The sequence below is a fragment of the Pristiophorus japonicus genome, unplaced genomic scaffold, assembly GCF_044704955.1.
Source record: "Pristiophorus japonicus isolate sPriJap1 unplaced genomic scaffold, sPriJap1.hap1 HAP1_SCAFFOLD_317, whole genome shotgun sequence".
NCBI lineage: Eukaryota > Metazoa > Chordata > Chondrichthyes > Pristiophoridae > Pristiophorus > Pristiophorus japonicus.
The window spans coordinates 449,855-465,685 of record NW_027252966.1 but is presented as its reverse complement, the minus strand read 5'-3'; the positions used below and the strand labels follow the sequence as shown (position 1 = coordinate 465,685).

Here is a 15,831-nt window from a genome sequence, read left to right as displayed (position 1 = left end):
GGGGGGAGAGAGAGAGTGGGGAGAGAGAGAGTGGGGAGAGAGAGAGTGGGGGGAGGGAGAGAGAGGGAGAGGGAGAGAGAGGGAGGGGGGAGAGAGGGAGAGAGGGGGAGAGAGAGAGGGGGGAGAGAGAGAGTGGGGAGAGAGAGAGTGGGGAGAGAGAGAGTGGGGAGAGAGAGAGTGGGGGGAGAGAGAGTGGGGGGAGAGAGAGTGGGGGGAGGGAGAGAGAGAGAGAGGGAGAGAGAGGGAGGGGGGAGAGAGGGAGTAGGGGAGAGAGAGGGAGGGGGGGAGAGAGAGGGAGGGGAGGAGAGAGGGGGAGGGGGGGGAGAGAGGGGGAGGGGGGGGAGAGAGGGGGAGGGGGGAGAGAGAGGGGCGGGGGGAGAGAGAGGGAGGGGGGGGAGAGAGAGGGCGGGGGGAGAGAGAGGGAGGGGGGTGAGAGAGAGGGAGGGGGGGAGAGAGAGGGAGGGGGGAAGAGAGAGGGGAGGGGGGGAGAGAGAGGGAGGGGGGGGAGAGAGAGGGAGGGGGGGAGAGAGAAAAAGAGAGTCAGGGAGGGAGGAAGGGTGTGAGAGAGAGAGAGAGAGAGAGAGAGAGAGAGAGAGAGAGAGAGGTTCAGAAAGAGGTGGGGGGGGGGGGGGAAGAGAGAGAGTGAGAAAGAGGGATGCAGTGAGAGTGAGAGAGAGAGGCAGAGAGGTAATGAATGTTTGGAATTCTCTGCCCCAGGGGGCTGTGGAGGCTCAGTCGTTGAGTATATTCAAGGCTGAAATCGAGAGATTTTTTTTGACTTTAGGGGAATGGAGGGATATGGGGATCGGGCGGGAAAGTGGAGTCGAGGTCGAAGATCAGCCGTGATCTGATTGAATGGCGGAGCAGGCTCGAGGGGCCGAATGGCCGACTCCTGCTCCTAATTCATGTTCTTATGGTCAGAATTCATAATTTAAGAATTTCTCCAAGTTTCAATTTAAGTTAAATTCACGCGTTTTAACAAAACCGGCTCTCTATTCCCCAGCTCAGTTCTGTACAGTTCTGAGCATATGCGCGCCCTCTCGCTCTCACGCGCGCCCCCTCGCTCACACGCGCGCGCCCCCTCGCTCACACGCGCGCGCCCCCTCGCTCACACGCGCGCGCCCCCTCGCTCACACGCGCGCGCCCCCTCGCTCACACGCGCGCGCCCCCTCGCTCTCACACACGCCTTGAAGCCCAGAGACAGTTTCCTGACCTTTGCCATCAGCAGCTGCGGTCCCTTGACCTTTGCCCTTTGCTTGACCTTCTTCCTCCTGTCCCGGTTTGATGACCTTCAGAGGCTCAGTAGACTCGACCTTCTGCTGCTCTTTGGGGGCTGAGGAGAGAGGGGAGAGGAAAAAACCTCAATACAATTTGCACCTCATATTCCAAAGATCTAGGATTCCATTAACCAGGAGAAAGCTATGGAAAGGGGTCTGCTTTGAGCGCGTGAGAGGGAAGATGTAAACAGTGGAGGAGCCAGTGCACACTGATTTAATGGATCGTGGGACTAACCGAAACACATGCTAGATCTTATGTTGCAGCTGTATGGAGCTCTGGTCCGCCCCCATCTCATCGCACTGCGTTCAGTCCTGGGCTCCACACCTCAGCAAGGAGATATTATGCAGGTTATATTGAGCAGGTTGGACCTGTACTCTTTGGAGTTTAGAAGGATGAGGGGTGATCTTACTGAAACGTATAAGATTCTGAGGGGGCTGAGCAGGGTAGATGCAGAGAGGATGTTTCCCCTCGTGGGGGAATCTAGAACTAGGGGACACAGTTTCAGAATAAGGGGCCACACATGTAAGACGGAGATGAGGAGGAATTTCTTCTCTCTGAGGGTGGTGAATCTTCGGAATTCTCTGCCCCAGAGAGCTGTGGAAGCCGTGTCATTGAATATATTTAAGGTGGAGATAAGACAGATTATTAAATGATAGGAGAGTCACGGGTTATGGGGAGCGGGCGGGGAAGTGGAGCTGAGCCCATGATCGGATCAGCCATGATCTTATTGAATGGCGGAGCAGGCTCGAGGGGCCGAATGGCCGACTCCTGCTCCTATTTCTTATGTTGGCATGCAGCACAGATTCACCAGAATGATACCTGGACTTAGAAGCTTAAATTATGTGGACAGGTTGCACAGATTAGGGGGTGATCTAACTGGGTGCTTTAGATGATTAAAAAGGATAAGTTAGGGTAGATAGTGAAAGTCCAGAACAAGGGGGCAACACCTTAAAATTAGAGCCAGGCCGTTCAGGGGTGATGTCAGGAATCAGCACGTCACACAATATTCTAGACGGGGTAGATGCAGGGAGGATGTTTCCCCCCCAGGCTGGGGAGTCTAGAACCAGGGGTCACAGTCTCAGGATAAGGGGGCGGCCATTTAGGACTGAGATGAGGAGGAATTTCTTCACTCAGAGGGTGGTGAATCTTTGGAATTCTCTGCCCCAGAGGGCTGTGGAGGCTCAGTCTGAGTATATTCAAGACAGAGATCGACAGATTTTTTTTTAAACTCTCGGGGAAATCGAGTTGTGGTCGCTGATCAGCAAATGGCACAGCAAGCTCGAGGGGCCGAATGGCCTACTGCTGTTCCTGATCCCAATCCTTACGTTCGGATGCAAATATTTTCTCTCTCCCGTACAGACGTGCAACAGCCACTTACATACAACGTCCTGAAGCCTTACCTGGGGGCGGGTTCTCTGGAATAGCAGGCTGCACTCCCTCAATACTGAGCCAGTGAGCTGGGAAGGGAACAGAAAGTGGTTACAGTAAGTGCGGTTCTCCATCTCTTCCTCCTGGTGCTCTGGGATCTTACCGACTGCTGGGGGGGGGGGGGGGGGGGGAAGGAATAACTGCAAGACTCCACCTGCTACCCTGACCCACTGAAAACTCCCGTTGAGTTTGCTGCCGAGCTTTGTCAAGACACTCTACGCACATAGTGGCAGATGAAAACTCAGGAGACAGGGACTATCAAAGGCGGGTGACAAGGATTGAGCACTGAAGTATCAGCGAAGGAAACACGGTGTGTTCGAGCGACAATCACTTGCACTGCACAGTGACAGGTTTGCACCAAGAGACGTGGAATGCAGGGCAGGGAATGTCAGAATGGGAGCATGGAAAGAGTGCAACATAACCAGGATCACAATTAATCAAAAAGGCATCATTATCTCCCACTCTCCACAACAACGAGCTGCCTTTATATAGCGCCTTTAACATAGTACAATCTCCCGCAGGAGCATTATCAATTCGACATTAAGCTACACAAGGAGATATCAGGGAACGTGACCAAAAGCTTGGTCAAAGAGGTCGGTTTTAAGGAGCGTCTTAAAAGGAGGAGAGGCGGAGAGGTTTAGGGAGGGAGTTCCAGAGCTTGGGGCCCAGGCAACAGAAGGCACAGCCACCGATGGTGGAGCGATTATAATCAGGGATGGTCAGGAGGGCAGAATTAGAGGAACGCAGAGATGTCGGAGGGCTGTGGGGCTGGAGGAGATTACAGAGATAGGGAGGGGCGAGGGCCATGGAGGGATTTGAAAGCAAGGATGAGAATTTTGAAATCGAGACGTTGCCAGACCGGGAGCCAATGTAGGTCGGCGAGCACAGGGGGTGATGGGTGAGTGGGACTCGGTGCGAGTTAGGACACGGGGCAGCGAGCACAGGGGGTGATGGGTGAGTGGGACTGGGTGCGAGTTAGGACACGGGGCAGCGAGCACAGGGGGTGATGGGTGAGCGGGACTCGGTGCGAGTTAGGACACGGGGCAGCGAGCACAGGGGGTGATAGGTGAGCGGGACTGGGTGCGAGTTAGGACACGGGGCAGCGAGCACAGGGGGTGATGGGTGAGCTGGACTGGGTGCGAGTTAGGACACGGGGCAGCGAGCACAGGGGGTGATGGGTGAGCGGGACTGGGTGCGAGTTAGGACACGGGGCAGCGAGCACAGGGGGTGATGGGTGAGCGGGACTCGGTGCGAGTTAGGACACGGGGCAGCGAGCACAGAGGGTGATGGGTGAGTGGGACTCGGTGCGAGTTAGGACACGGGGCAGCGAGCACAAGGGGTGATGGGTGAGTGGGACTGGGTGCGAGTTAGGACACGGGGCAGCGAGCACAAGGGGTGATGGGTGAGTGGGACTGGGTGCGAGTTAGGACACGGGGCAGCTAAGTTTGACGATATTTTACCCAAGTGCCCATTGTCCGTGCCTGAGCCTAGATACGGAGTGCTGGCGGACTATTGAACCATATCCTGACTGCCCATACTCGATCACCACGCAACGTATGTTTTCCAATAGGTGCCGCTGGGCAATCATTAGGCAGGAGACCCCTGGTTGACTGCTCCCCCTCCCCCACAATTGGGATATTGCACTGTTGCCCATCTGAAATCAGCAGCCATGTACCCAGTCATCCCAGCTGCACTCACCACCCACCCAAGGACCAGTAACAGCGTGGCAGAGGGTTTGGAGAAGGTCGCTGGCAGCCTGGCTCAGTTGGTAGCTCTCCTGCTTTGGAGTCAGCAGGTTGTGGGTTCGAGGATGGGAGAATATAATCCAGGCCCACACTCTGTGCAGTACATTCCCTGGTGAGTGTACCCTTTAAACAGGCACAGAGACGCTGCCCCTTTAAACAGGCACAGAGACGCTGCCCCTTTAAACAGGCACAGAGACGCTGCCCCTTTAAACAGGCACAGAGACGCTGCCCCTCTGTTAAGGGAAATGGGCCCTTCTTGTCCACTCTATCTCGGCCCCACACTTCAGCTCATTTTACAAACATTCCCTATCCTAGCAGGAGCTGGGGGTTCCAAAGGAGCCGAAAGGTGACAGACTGGGCTGGAGGTGGGGGCCTGCCGCATCCCGGCCCCCTCACCCTCTCCCCCTCTCCCTCTCCCCCTCCCATTACGAATGGAATCGGTGGGCAGGGCAAAGGTGCCACCTGCAGGCGTACACTTACCTTTGAGGCAGACGTCCAGAGGCACGCGAGGGAGGGGCGTGTTGATGATGTCACTGAGGTCGACCTCCTTCTCCTCGTAGAAGTGGAGCTCCCGCCCGCCTCCGCTGGCGTAGCGGAAGGGAATGAACTCCTGCGCGTGGAACCCATACAGCGGCTGGGAGGAGGAGCGAGACAAGCAGCGGGTTTATACACGTCCGGGGAATACTCTCCCTTAACCAGTCTTTCCCCCCCCCCCGCCTTATTCAATGATACAGTTCTCACTGGCTCTGTAATGTATTTTCTTCATGGATTCTTTGCTTAAGAATCCATAGCAACACATTTGCTATTCAGAACCAGTTGGTTTATTAGCAAAAGGTTTAACAATCACACTACACATTACCGGTTCATCCACCAGGCTCACAACCACCTGCCCCATCGTGGATCCCCTGAACCCAACTGATCGGGGTTTTATTGAGCCTTGTGAACATCACATGACTGGCTAAGCCACTCCCAGCTCGACAGCTATACAACTATTTTAGTAGAATGTAAAATCAAGGGCACTAGAACCCACAAATTAACAAATAAATTTTAAGGGAACCTTAATAAATCAAATTAAAATTCTGTTCCCTGTTGTAATGATGCACTCCAGTCCCTCCGGCGCCCACCTCTCGCGGAAGGCCGTGAGCGTACTGGTGGACACCGCGTGCTCCATCTCCAGGGACACCCTGGCTCGGATGTAACCGCGGAAGAGAGGCAGGCAGTCGGGCTGAACGACCCCCTCGACCGCCTGCTGCCTGGACCGACTGATGGCCCCCTTGGCCAGGCCCAGGAGCAGCTCTACGAGGAGGCCCTCCGACCTGCCCGCTCCCCTCTGCCGCAACAGCTCAACAAACCTGTGAGCATACACACAGGTGCATACACTGCAGTCACCAGCAGAAACTCCAGAACTGGGGCGAGGGGGCGACAGCTATGTGGAGAGACTAGAGAAGCTCGGATGGGCTGAACAGCTTCTTTCTGTCTAATGATGCTATGATTTAAGCCGGGATTGTTCTCTTTAGGAGCAGAGAAGGTTAAGGGAAAGATTTAATAGGTGGTGTTCAAAATTGAGGGGCTTTGATAGAGTAAATAGAGAGAAAGAGTTTCCAGTGGCTGAAGGGTTGGTAACCAGAGGACACAGATTGGAGAGATTTGGCAAAAGAACTAGAGTGGAGATGAAGGGACTTTTTAAAAAATGTTTTTAAACACAGTGAGTTGTGATCGGGAACACACTGCCTGAAGCAGATTCAATAGTAACTTTCAAACCGGGAATTGGATAAATACTTGAAAAGGGAAAATGTGCAGGGCTATGGGGAAAAGAGCGGGAAGAGTGGGACTAATGGGATCGCTCTTTCAAAGAGGCAAGATGGGCTGAATGGCCTCCTCCAGTGTTACAAGGGCCTATGATTTGGCCAGGAGGCAGAGCACTCCATGGCAATGCTTCAGCACTGCAGCTCAAAGAGCAACACCCACCAGGTACCTGGCCACACGAGTTGTACAGCCAGCTGGTTTCGTCTCTCATTTCTCTCTCTTCCCCAACAGCATCTCCCAAACCCACCACCTCTACCGCCTAGAAGGACAAGGGCAGCAGGCGCATGGGGACACCACCACCTCTTCCAAGTTCCCCTCCCAGTCACACACCATCCTGACTGGGAAATATATCGGCCGTTCCTTCATCGTCGCTGGGTCACAATCCTGGAACTCCCTCCCTAACAGCACTGTGGGAGCACCTTCACCACACGGACTGCAGCGGTTCAAGAAGGCGGCTCACCACCACCTTCTCAAGTCGACCTCAGGAACACGCTGCCGTTCCATGTGGTGAACGCAGACTCGCTGAATTCCTTCAAGCGAGAGCTGGGTTTGTTTCTGGCTGTGGCGCAGATCACCTCTTACAGAAAGCTAGGTACTGCAGGGGATTTAATGGCCGGAGTGATCTCCTGGATGAGGTTCGATCGTCAAGGTGGGTCGGAGAGGAATTTCCCTGACTCCCTTCCCCAAATTGGCCTGGGTTGTTTAGCCTCTCCCAGGTGATCACGTGGTTTGGGCTGGGGTGGAGCGTATATGTTGTGATACACAAGGTATGGCGATTGTGTGGGACAGGCTGGATGGGCCAGAGGGTCTTTACCTGTCCGTCATTGTTTGTAATTGGGGAGGGGCAATAAATGCCGGCCTTGCCAGCGACGCCCACATCCCGTGAATGAATGAAAAAAGAACCATCCTCCCCCTGAAATGTAAAAGAATAGCAGGTGGGAAGCGATTGTTAAGAGACTGGGGTACCTCAACATTTTTCAGCTTCAGAGCACAATCGATATCTACAGTTGTCAGCTTCTTCCGCTTTCCATGGTGCATGTATTTCAAAGCGTCCTGTGGGGAGAGATGCAAATGGCCGTCGTTTACAGTTACAATGATGCTCTGACCACGAGACTAACTGGGGTTAAGAAGGATCTTCGACCTCCCACCCCGCCTTTCCCAGTGCAGCCGTTCCACCCGCCTGAACGGGTAGGCAGGGCGGTTTACACGTCTCGCCCCAAAGGGCGATGCCTCCCACATGTTGCAGCACTCTGCCGGAGGGTCAGTCTCAGGTTACAGGCCCATTGCCCAGCCGGTGAGAGGGCTCGAGCCCAAAATGTGCCCAGAGGCGAGAGCGCTCCCAATCGAGTTCAGCTCTTCTTCGACATAACCTGTTACCGATTACAGAGTGACTTCTGCCAACAATCCCTATCTCTGTGAGCTCCTCCCGTCCTACAATCCACCCGAGAGCTCTGTGTTTCTCCAATTCTGGCCTCTTGAGCATCCCCTGATTTCCATCACTCCACCATTGGTGGCCGTGCCTTCAGCTGCCTGGGCCCCAAGCTCTGGAACTCCCTCCCTAAACCTCTCCCTTTAAAAATGCTCCTTAAAATCAATCTCTCAACATGCTTTTGTTCACCCCAAAAATCACCTTAAGTGGCTCAGTGTTACATATTGTCTGATCGTTCCTGTGAAGCAGCTTGGGACGTTTCAGTAAGTTTTAAATACAGGAGAGAAAGAGAGACACGACTGTGCATAAATACAGGAGACACACACATACACACACACACACACACACAGGACTGCGCTTAAATACAGGAGAGACAGGCCTGCGCTTAAATACAGGAAAGACACAGGACTGCGCTTAAATAGAGAGACAGGACTGCGCTTAAATACAGGAGAGACACACGGGACTGCGCTTAAATACAGGAGACACACACACATGGGACTGCGCTTAAATACAGGAAAGACACAGGACTGTGCTTAAAGAGAGACAGGACTGCGCGTAAATACAGGAGAGAGAAACACACACACAAGGGTTACGCGTAAACACAGGAGAGCGAGAGAGACAGAGATAGGATTATGCCCAAGTACAGGAGAGATACAGAACTGAGCGCAAGTTATGGAGAGAGAGAGACAGAACTGAGCGCGTTATAGAGAGCGCGAGCGAGAGCGAGAGAGAGAGAGAGAGAGAACTGAGCACGTTATAGAGAGAGAGAGAGCGAGCGAGACAGAACTGAGCGCGTTATAGAGAGAGAGAGCGAGCGAGAGACAGAACTGAGCGCGTTATAGAGAGAGCGAGCGAGAGAGACAGAACTGAGCGCGTTATAGAGAGCGAGCGAGAGAGAGAGAGAGAGAGACAGAACTGAGCGCATTATAGAGCGAGAGCGAGAGACAGAACTGAGCGCGTTAGAGAGAGAGCGAGAGAGAGAAGACAGAACTGAGCACGTTATAGAGAGAGAGAGAGAGAGAGAGAGAGTGAGTGAGAGCGAGAGCGAGAGGAGAGAGGGAAGAGGAAGAAAGGGTCAAGGAGAAGAAAGCAGGTATACAGTTGTTTCGTATGGAGAGAGAGAGACAGAACTGAGCGCGTTATGGAGAGAGAGCGAGAGCGAGAACAAGAGAGAGAGGGAGGGAGAACTGAGCTCAAGTACAGGTGAGAGAGACACTGAACAGGTAAATGCAGCACATACTGCACAAACTCCAGCAGCATTGGATTTCATCGCTCGCTGGGTTTCTTTTACACACTAGATTCCCATGCAAGAGGAAGGGTCTTTGGTCTGAAAGGATTTCCGCACTGGTGTGGAGAGCGCATTGACCGGCGATGGTGAAGCCAGACGAGAGTATGAGTGCAGATTTACCTGTGCGAGCTCCTTGATCCTGAAGCTGACCTCTTCAGTCAAGCTCTGACAGGTTTCCTCGGAGAGCTGGGAGATTCCGGTGGATTCGGCAATCACTTTCATGGACTCCGTGGGGAGCAGTGTGTTGCCGATCTTCAGCTTTTTCTCCTCAGCCATGCTAACCTCCCATCATACTCTGCAGTGAAAAAACACACAGGGCAGGGAGGGAGAAATTAAACACAAGCCACTTGCGAACAACCGTCCCATTCACCCAAACTGCCCAGTGCACATCTCAGGAGATGCCAGACAGGTTTCCTACGGTGATCCACAAATTAGCGATGCCCTAATTACAAGAACTAGGGGGCATAGTTTCAGAATAAGGGATCGCCCATGTAAGACGGAGATGAGGAGGAATTTATTCTCTCAGAGGGTGGTGAATCTTTGGAATTCCCTGCCTGCCCCAGAGAGCTGTGGAGGCTGGGTCACTGAATATATTTAAGGTGAGACAGATTTTTTGAGCGATAAGGGAGTCAAGGGTTATGGGGAGCGGGCGGGGAAGTGGAGTTGAAGCCAAGATCAGATCAGCCATGATCGTATTAAATGGCGGAACAGTCTCGAGGGGCCGAATGGCCTACTCCTGCTCCTATTTCTTATGTTCTTATGAGCCACACAGAATTAAAAAACTAACCCTAACCCTAAAAGTTCCTAATATTGCAGAGCAATCAAGGTGACAACTTCACTGATTCATACATCACAGAGGAAGGCCATTCAGCCCATCGCATCTCTTTCAAAGGGCTATCCTGTTAGTCCGACTCCCTCTGCGCTTTCCCCACAGCTCTGAATATTTTTGAAAGTTGCAGGAAGTGCGTTTCAGATCAGAATAACTCGCTGCATAAAAAAATGTTCATCTCCCTCTAGTTCTTTTGCCATTTATCTTAAATCTATGACCTCTGGTTACTGACCCTTCAGCCACTGGAAACAGCTTCTCCTTATTTACTGTATCAAGAGGTTGGAGGTCAATCATCACAGCCCCAGGACATCGCTGCAGGAGTCCCTCAGGGCAGTGTCCTAGGCCCCAACCATCTTCAGCTGCTTCATCAATGACCTTCCCTCCACCATAAGGTCAGAAGTGGGGATGTTCGCTGATGACTGCACAGTGTTCAGTTCCATTCACAACTCCTCAGATAATGGAGCGGCCCGTGCCCGCATGCAGCAAGACCGGGACAACATTCAGGCTTGGGCTGATAAGCGGCAAGTAACATTCACACCACACAAGTGCCAGGCAATGACCATCTCCAACAAGCGAGAGTCTAACCACCGCCCCTTGACATTCAACGGTATTACCATCACCGAATCCCCCACCATCAACATCCTGGGGGTCGCCATTGACCAGAAACTTCACTGGACCAGCCACATAAATACTGTGACAACAAGAGCGGGTCAGAGGCTGGGTATTCTGCGGTGAGTGTCTCACCCCCTGAGTCTTTCCACCATCTACAAGACACAAGTCAGGAGTGTGATGGAACACTCGCCAGTTGCCTGGATGAGTTGCAGCTCCAACAACACTCGAGAAGCTCGACACCATCCAGGACAAAGCAGCCACTTGATCGACACGCTACCCACCACCTTCAACACTCACTCCCTCCACCACCTTCAACACTCACTCCCTCCACCACCGGCGCCCCCTGGCTGCAGTGTGTACCATCTACAAGATGCACTGCAGCAACTCGCCAAGGCTTCTTCGGCAGCACCTCCCAAACCCGCGACCTCTACCGCCTAGAAGGACAAGGGCAGCAGGCCCATGGGAACACCACCACCTCCACGTTCCCCTCCCAGTCACACACCATCCCGACTGGGAAATATATCAGCCGTTCCTTCATCGTCGCTGGGTCACAATCCTGGAACTCCCTCCCTAACAGCACTGTGGGAGCACCTTCACCACACGGACTGCAGCGGTTCAAGAAGGCGGCTCACCACCACCTTCTCAAGGGGCAACTAGGGGGATGGGCAATAAATGCCGGCCTTGGCCAGCAACAGCCACATCCCAGGAACAAATTCAAAATGACGAAGTTGTTTTTCTTTTAAACACCTTTATCGAATCTCCCCTTAACCTTCTCTGCTCGAAGGAGAACAAGCCCAGCTTCTCCAGTCTCTCCCCGTAACGAGTCCCTCCTCCGCGGTGCCATTCTGGTAAAACAGCTATCGGAAGGACAGCAGCCGAGGTCACAGCTCGTGCGTCTTAAACACAAGGCCTTGGTGAGGGGGGCAGAGAGGTGCTTCAATGTTCGCACCTCTCTCTGGGTAAAGGTAGTGGAGGGCTGCTCATGAAACTGGACCCCAGCAAGGGTCAGCACCGTCAGGAGAGGGAGAGGGTCACGGGGGGGGAAGAGGCGCGGTTTGGAGAGAGAAAATTCGAGAACCATTTTTTTTGCTTACCCAAATTAGGAAAGGTCGGAGTGAAACAATAATTTTCGGGTTTGCCACAGCCAAATGACATACCCCTCTACGGGCTACAGTCGATGGTAACTGTATTCCAACCTCACTTGAACTAGCCCTCTCAGCAAGTAGCAACTCTCTCACTCACTCACACACACACAGTGTGTCAAGGAGCTTCGAATACAACCTTTTAGAAACGGGGATTCCCAAACAGGTCAAGAATCTGCAGCACAATATAGTTGCAGGCTAACGAGAACTTAGTTAAGCAAACTACGTGAAGATTCCTCCTACCCATTCAGCCTTATTCTGAACACACTCCTCCCACTATCCAGTTAAAAAGCTGGCTCCTATTTTTCTTCTCCGTCGTTAGTGAGCAAGGAGGAGGAGAAAGATAAAAATTCACATTACAGTCTTCGTATTTACAGGAATCGCTATCGACCCTCCACCAAACAGTACACAACACTCACTGCTTTGACAGACCAGACTTCGGAGAGAAACATATTACTCATATTGTTAGCCCATTTATAGAATAATTTAAAGAAAACCATTAAACACACGCAAATTATGAGGAGCCTAGATAGAGTGGATAGGAAGGACCTGTATCCCCAAGCTGAGGGGTCAATAACCAGGGGGCCTAGATTTAAAGTAATTTGTAGGAGGATTAGAGGGGAGTTGAGGAGAGCTTTTTTCACCCAGAGGGTGGTGGGGGTCTGGAACTCACTGCCTGAAAAGGTGGTAGAGGCAGAAACCCTTTAAAAAAAATACTTGTATGTGCACTTGAAGTGGCGTAACCTACAGGTCTACGGACCAAAAGCTGGAAAGTGGGATTAGACTGGGTAGCTCTTGGTCGGCCGGAACAGGCACGATGGGCCGAATGGTCTCTTCATGCGCCGTTAACTTATTGCACTTCGAATGAAGTTACTTAAGCACTTATACACTCATGCTGCGATGCACCCAGAAAGGAAGGGTTTTTCGGCTAACATTTGAGAGTTCAAGTGAATTTTAAAACTTTTAAAAAATGATGTGAGAACATCTTTCGGATGAAACACTAAACCGAGGCCCCATCTGCTCTCAGGTGGATGTAAAAGGTCCCATGGCACCATTTCGAAGAAGATCAGGGGAGTTATCCCCGGTGTCCTGGGGCCAATATTTATCCTTCAAATCAACATCACTAAAACAGATTCTCTGGTAATTATCACATTGGTGTTTGTAGGGGCTTGCTGTGCGCAAATTGGCTGCTGTGTCAGTGACTACACTTCAAAAGTACTTCATTGGCTGTAAATGGATTAGGGACATCCAGTAGTGGTGAAAGGCGCTATATAAATGCAAGTCCCCGAGATTGTGGCGCTCCCTCAGCACTGCCCCTCCGACAGTGCGGCACTCCCTCGGCACTGCCCCTCCGACAGTGCGGCGCTCCCTCAGCACTGCCCCTCCGACAGTGCGGCGCTCCCTCGGCACTGCCCTCCGACAGTGCGGCACTCCCTCAGTACTGCCACTCCGACAGTGCGGGGCTCCCTCAGTACTGCCCCCCCCCGACAGTGCAGCACTCCCTCAGTACTGCCCCTCCGACAGTGCGGCACTCCCTCAGTACTGCCCCTCCGACAGTGCGGCACTCCCTCAGTACTGCCCCCCCCCCCCCCCCGACAGTGCGGGGCTCCCTCAGTACTGCCCCTCCGACAGTGCAGCACTCCCTCAGTACTGCCCCTCCGACAGTGCGGCACTCCCTCAGTACTGCCCCCCCCCCCCCCGACAGTGCGGCGCTCCCTCAGCACTGCAAGTACAAGGTGTGGGAATATGAAATGTGCCGGAGTGTTCTCCTTCTGAGAGCTAAACCCTGAAAGAAAAATAAGAGAGAGAGAGTTGCATTGATGTAGCGCCGACACCACCGGCCGCCTGGAAGCGCCAGTTTGCAGCCCGTGTTGTGGCGGGACACGCGGTGGGGCAGGAGGGCCAGTGCTGGCCCACACGTACAGCCGGGGGAGCGGCCCCCGGTGCGGTGCCGGTGCCGGTGCCACTGACCTGAGGCTGAGGAAGCGGGTCCTGGTGGGGGGGCGCGCCCTCCACCCCCCGCTTCACGCGGTATAATGTTGGTCTCTCTCTCTCTGTGATGTGTGTGTGTCGGGCCCCGGACGCGCTGCTTGCCCGGCTCCCCGCCGCCTCGGGCCCTGGCTCTGGCCTCCCGCTGCCTCCCGCTGCCCTCAGGCCGGCCGCAGACGCGCCTCAAATTCGGCAGAATCCGCCATCTTGTCCCCGCCGCCCGGCCCGCTGGCCCGCCAGGTCCTGGCAGCTGCATAGAGAACAACTCCCCCTTCCGCCCTCCTTCCCCCCCCCAACCCACCACCTTCCCCCCTCAATAAATCTTCTCAGCCCCCTCCCGCTGGAGTACACCCTCCTCTGCGGGACCCAGGCCCCTCGGAGGAGGGAAGCCCCTCTCAATGTATTATATTCTGTATTTTCTCAGCTGGTTGTCAACCAGGACCTGACGCTGGATACGCCGTGACGTCACGGAACCGCCCTTCCCTCACCACGTGATCACTTCCCTCGCTGTCAGTCATTATTGGCGGCTACAACAACAACAACTTATATTTATATAGCGCCTCTAACGTATTAAAATGTCCCAATACCCTTCACAGTAGTGTTCTAGGGCAAAAAAAAATACATTTGACGCCCCACTATCCATCAGCGTCCTCATTCAGGCCAACATCCCCAGCATCGAAGCACTGACCACACTCGACCAGCTCCGCTGGGCAGGGCCACATTGTCCGCATGCCCCAGACACGAGACTCCCAAAGCAAGCGCTCTACTCGGAGCTCCTTCATGGCAAACAAGCCAAAGGTGGGCAGAGGAAACGTTACAAGGGACACCCTCAAAGCCTCCCTGATAAAGTGCAACATCCCCACCGACACCTGGGAGTCCCTGGCCAAAGACCACCCTAAGTGGAGGAAGTGCATCCGGGAGGGCGCTGAGCACCTCGAGTCTCGTCGCCGACAGCATGCAGAAACCAAGCGCAGGCAGCGGAAGGAGCGTGCGGCAAACCAGTCCCACCCTCCCCTTCCCTCAACCACTGTCTGTCCCACCTGTGACAGGGACTGTGGCTCTCGTATTGGACTGTTCAGTCACCTGAGAACTCACTTCAGGAGTGGAAGCAAGTCTTCCTCGATTCCGAGGGACTGCCTATGATGATGAGCCTTCACAGCAGTGTTATAAGACAATGTAACAGAAGCGGTGATGCGAGATGCGGTGAATGTTTGTGGCGGAGGTGCAACAGATGAGGGTACGGGGCCCAGAAGAGCCCAGGGCCCAGGGGCAGCACGGGCCAGCCCACACTGCGATATGTGAGCGCACTAGGTCCGTGCAGCAGAGCAGATCTCCAGTCGTCTTGGTTAACCCTTGCCACCGGACCAAGACCTCGCTCTGCCAAGTCTGTGTGGTGGCTGGTGTGCAACAGTCACAAACATCTTCTGTAAAGTCCTTACTCTACAGCATGAAAACACACGAGGCACATTCTGGGGACAAGGTCACTCTGTGACCTGCTCTCTTTACTTACAGGACTCCAAAGACAATGACCCTACGTGGGACCTCCCTTTTTATACCTGTGTGATCAGGTAAGGAGTGTCTCCCACAAGTTCACCCCTTGTGGTCAAGGTGTGCATCTAGGTTGAGTGTATACAGTAATACAGTGGTGTTACATTGTGGTTACATACATGACATCTTCCACCCCTTCGATTGGAGTTCAGGACTGGAACATCGGCTCCTTCATCGAAACACCTGTGAACTCGTGGAAGCAAGTCATCCTCGTTCGAGGGACCGCCTATGATATGATAAGACAAAACAAATAAATTTGACACCTAGCCACACAACAACTCGTATTTATATAGCGCCTTTAACGTAGTAAAACGTCCCAAGTCACTTCGCAGGAGTATTATAAGACAAAAAATTCGACACATAGAAGAAATGAGGGCAGATCACCAAAACCTTCACCAAAGGGGTACAGAGCGAGAGGCGGAGAGATTTAAGACGGGAATTCCAGAGCTTAGGGCCCAGGCAGCCGAAGACACGGCCGCCAATGGTGGAGCGATGAAAATCGGGGGCAGCGCAGGAAGGCAGAATTGGAGGAGCGCCAAGATCTCGGGGGGGTTGTGGGGCTGGAGGAGATTACAGAGATAGGGAGGGGTGAGGGCCATGGATGGATTTGAAAACAAGGAGAAGAATTTTAAAATTGAGGTGTTGCTTAACCGGGAGTGACCTGTGGACTTGCTATCAGTCTCTATTGGCATCCGCAGGCAGGTCTCATTGACTGGAAGTGCATTTATTTGGATCCC

General features: G+C 53.5%; 1 protein-coding gene across 1 annotated transcript in view; it reads right to left on the bottom strand.

Moving 5' to 3' along the window:
* taf6 (TAF6 RNA polymerase II, TATA box binding protein (TBP)-associated factor) overlaps window positions 1–13,770 on the bottom strand; it is a 36,600-nt gene extending 22,830 nt beyond the window's left edge. Inside the window, exons 1-6 of the mRNA XM_070872446.1 lie at window positions 13,529–13,770; window positions 9,095–9,269; window positions 7,224–7,310; window positions 4,932–5,085; window positions 2,679–2,735; window positions 1,214–1,333 (exon numbers count right to left, since the gene is read on the bottom strand). Of these exons, the coding sequence (XP_070728547.1) occupies window positions 1,214–1,333; window positions 2,679–2,735; window positions 4,932–5,085; window positions 7,224–7,310; window positions 9,095–9,250 (574 nt within the window). The 5' untranslated portion in view covers window positions 9,251–9,269; window positions 13,529–13,770. The remainder of the gene's footprint in view (window positions 1–1,213; window positions 1,334–2,678; window positions 2,736–4,931; window positions 5,086–7,223; window positions 7,311–9,094; window positions 9,270–13,528) is intronic.
* Window positions 13,771–15,831: the final 2,061 nt, after the last annotated feature.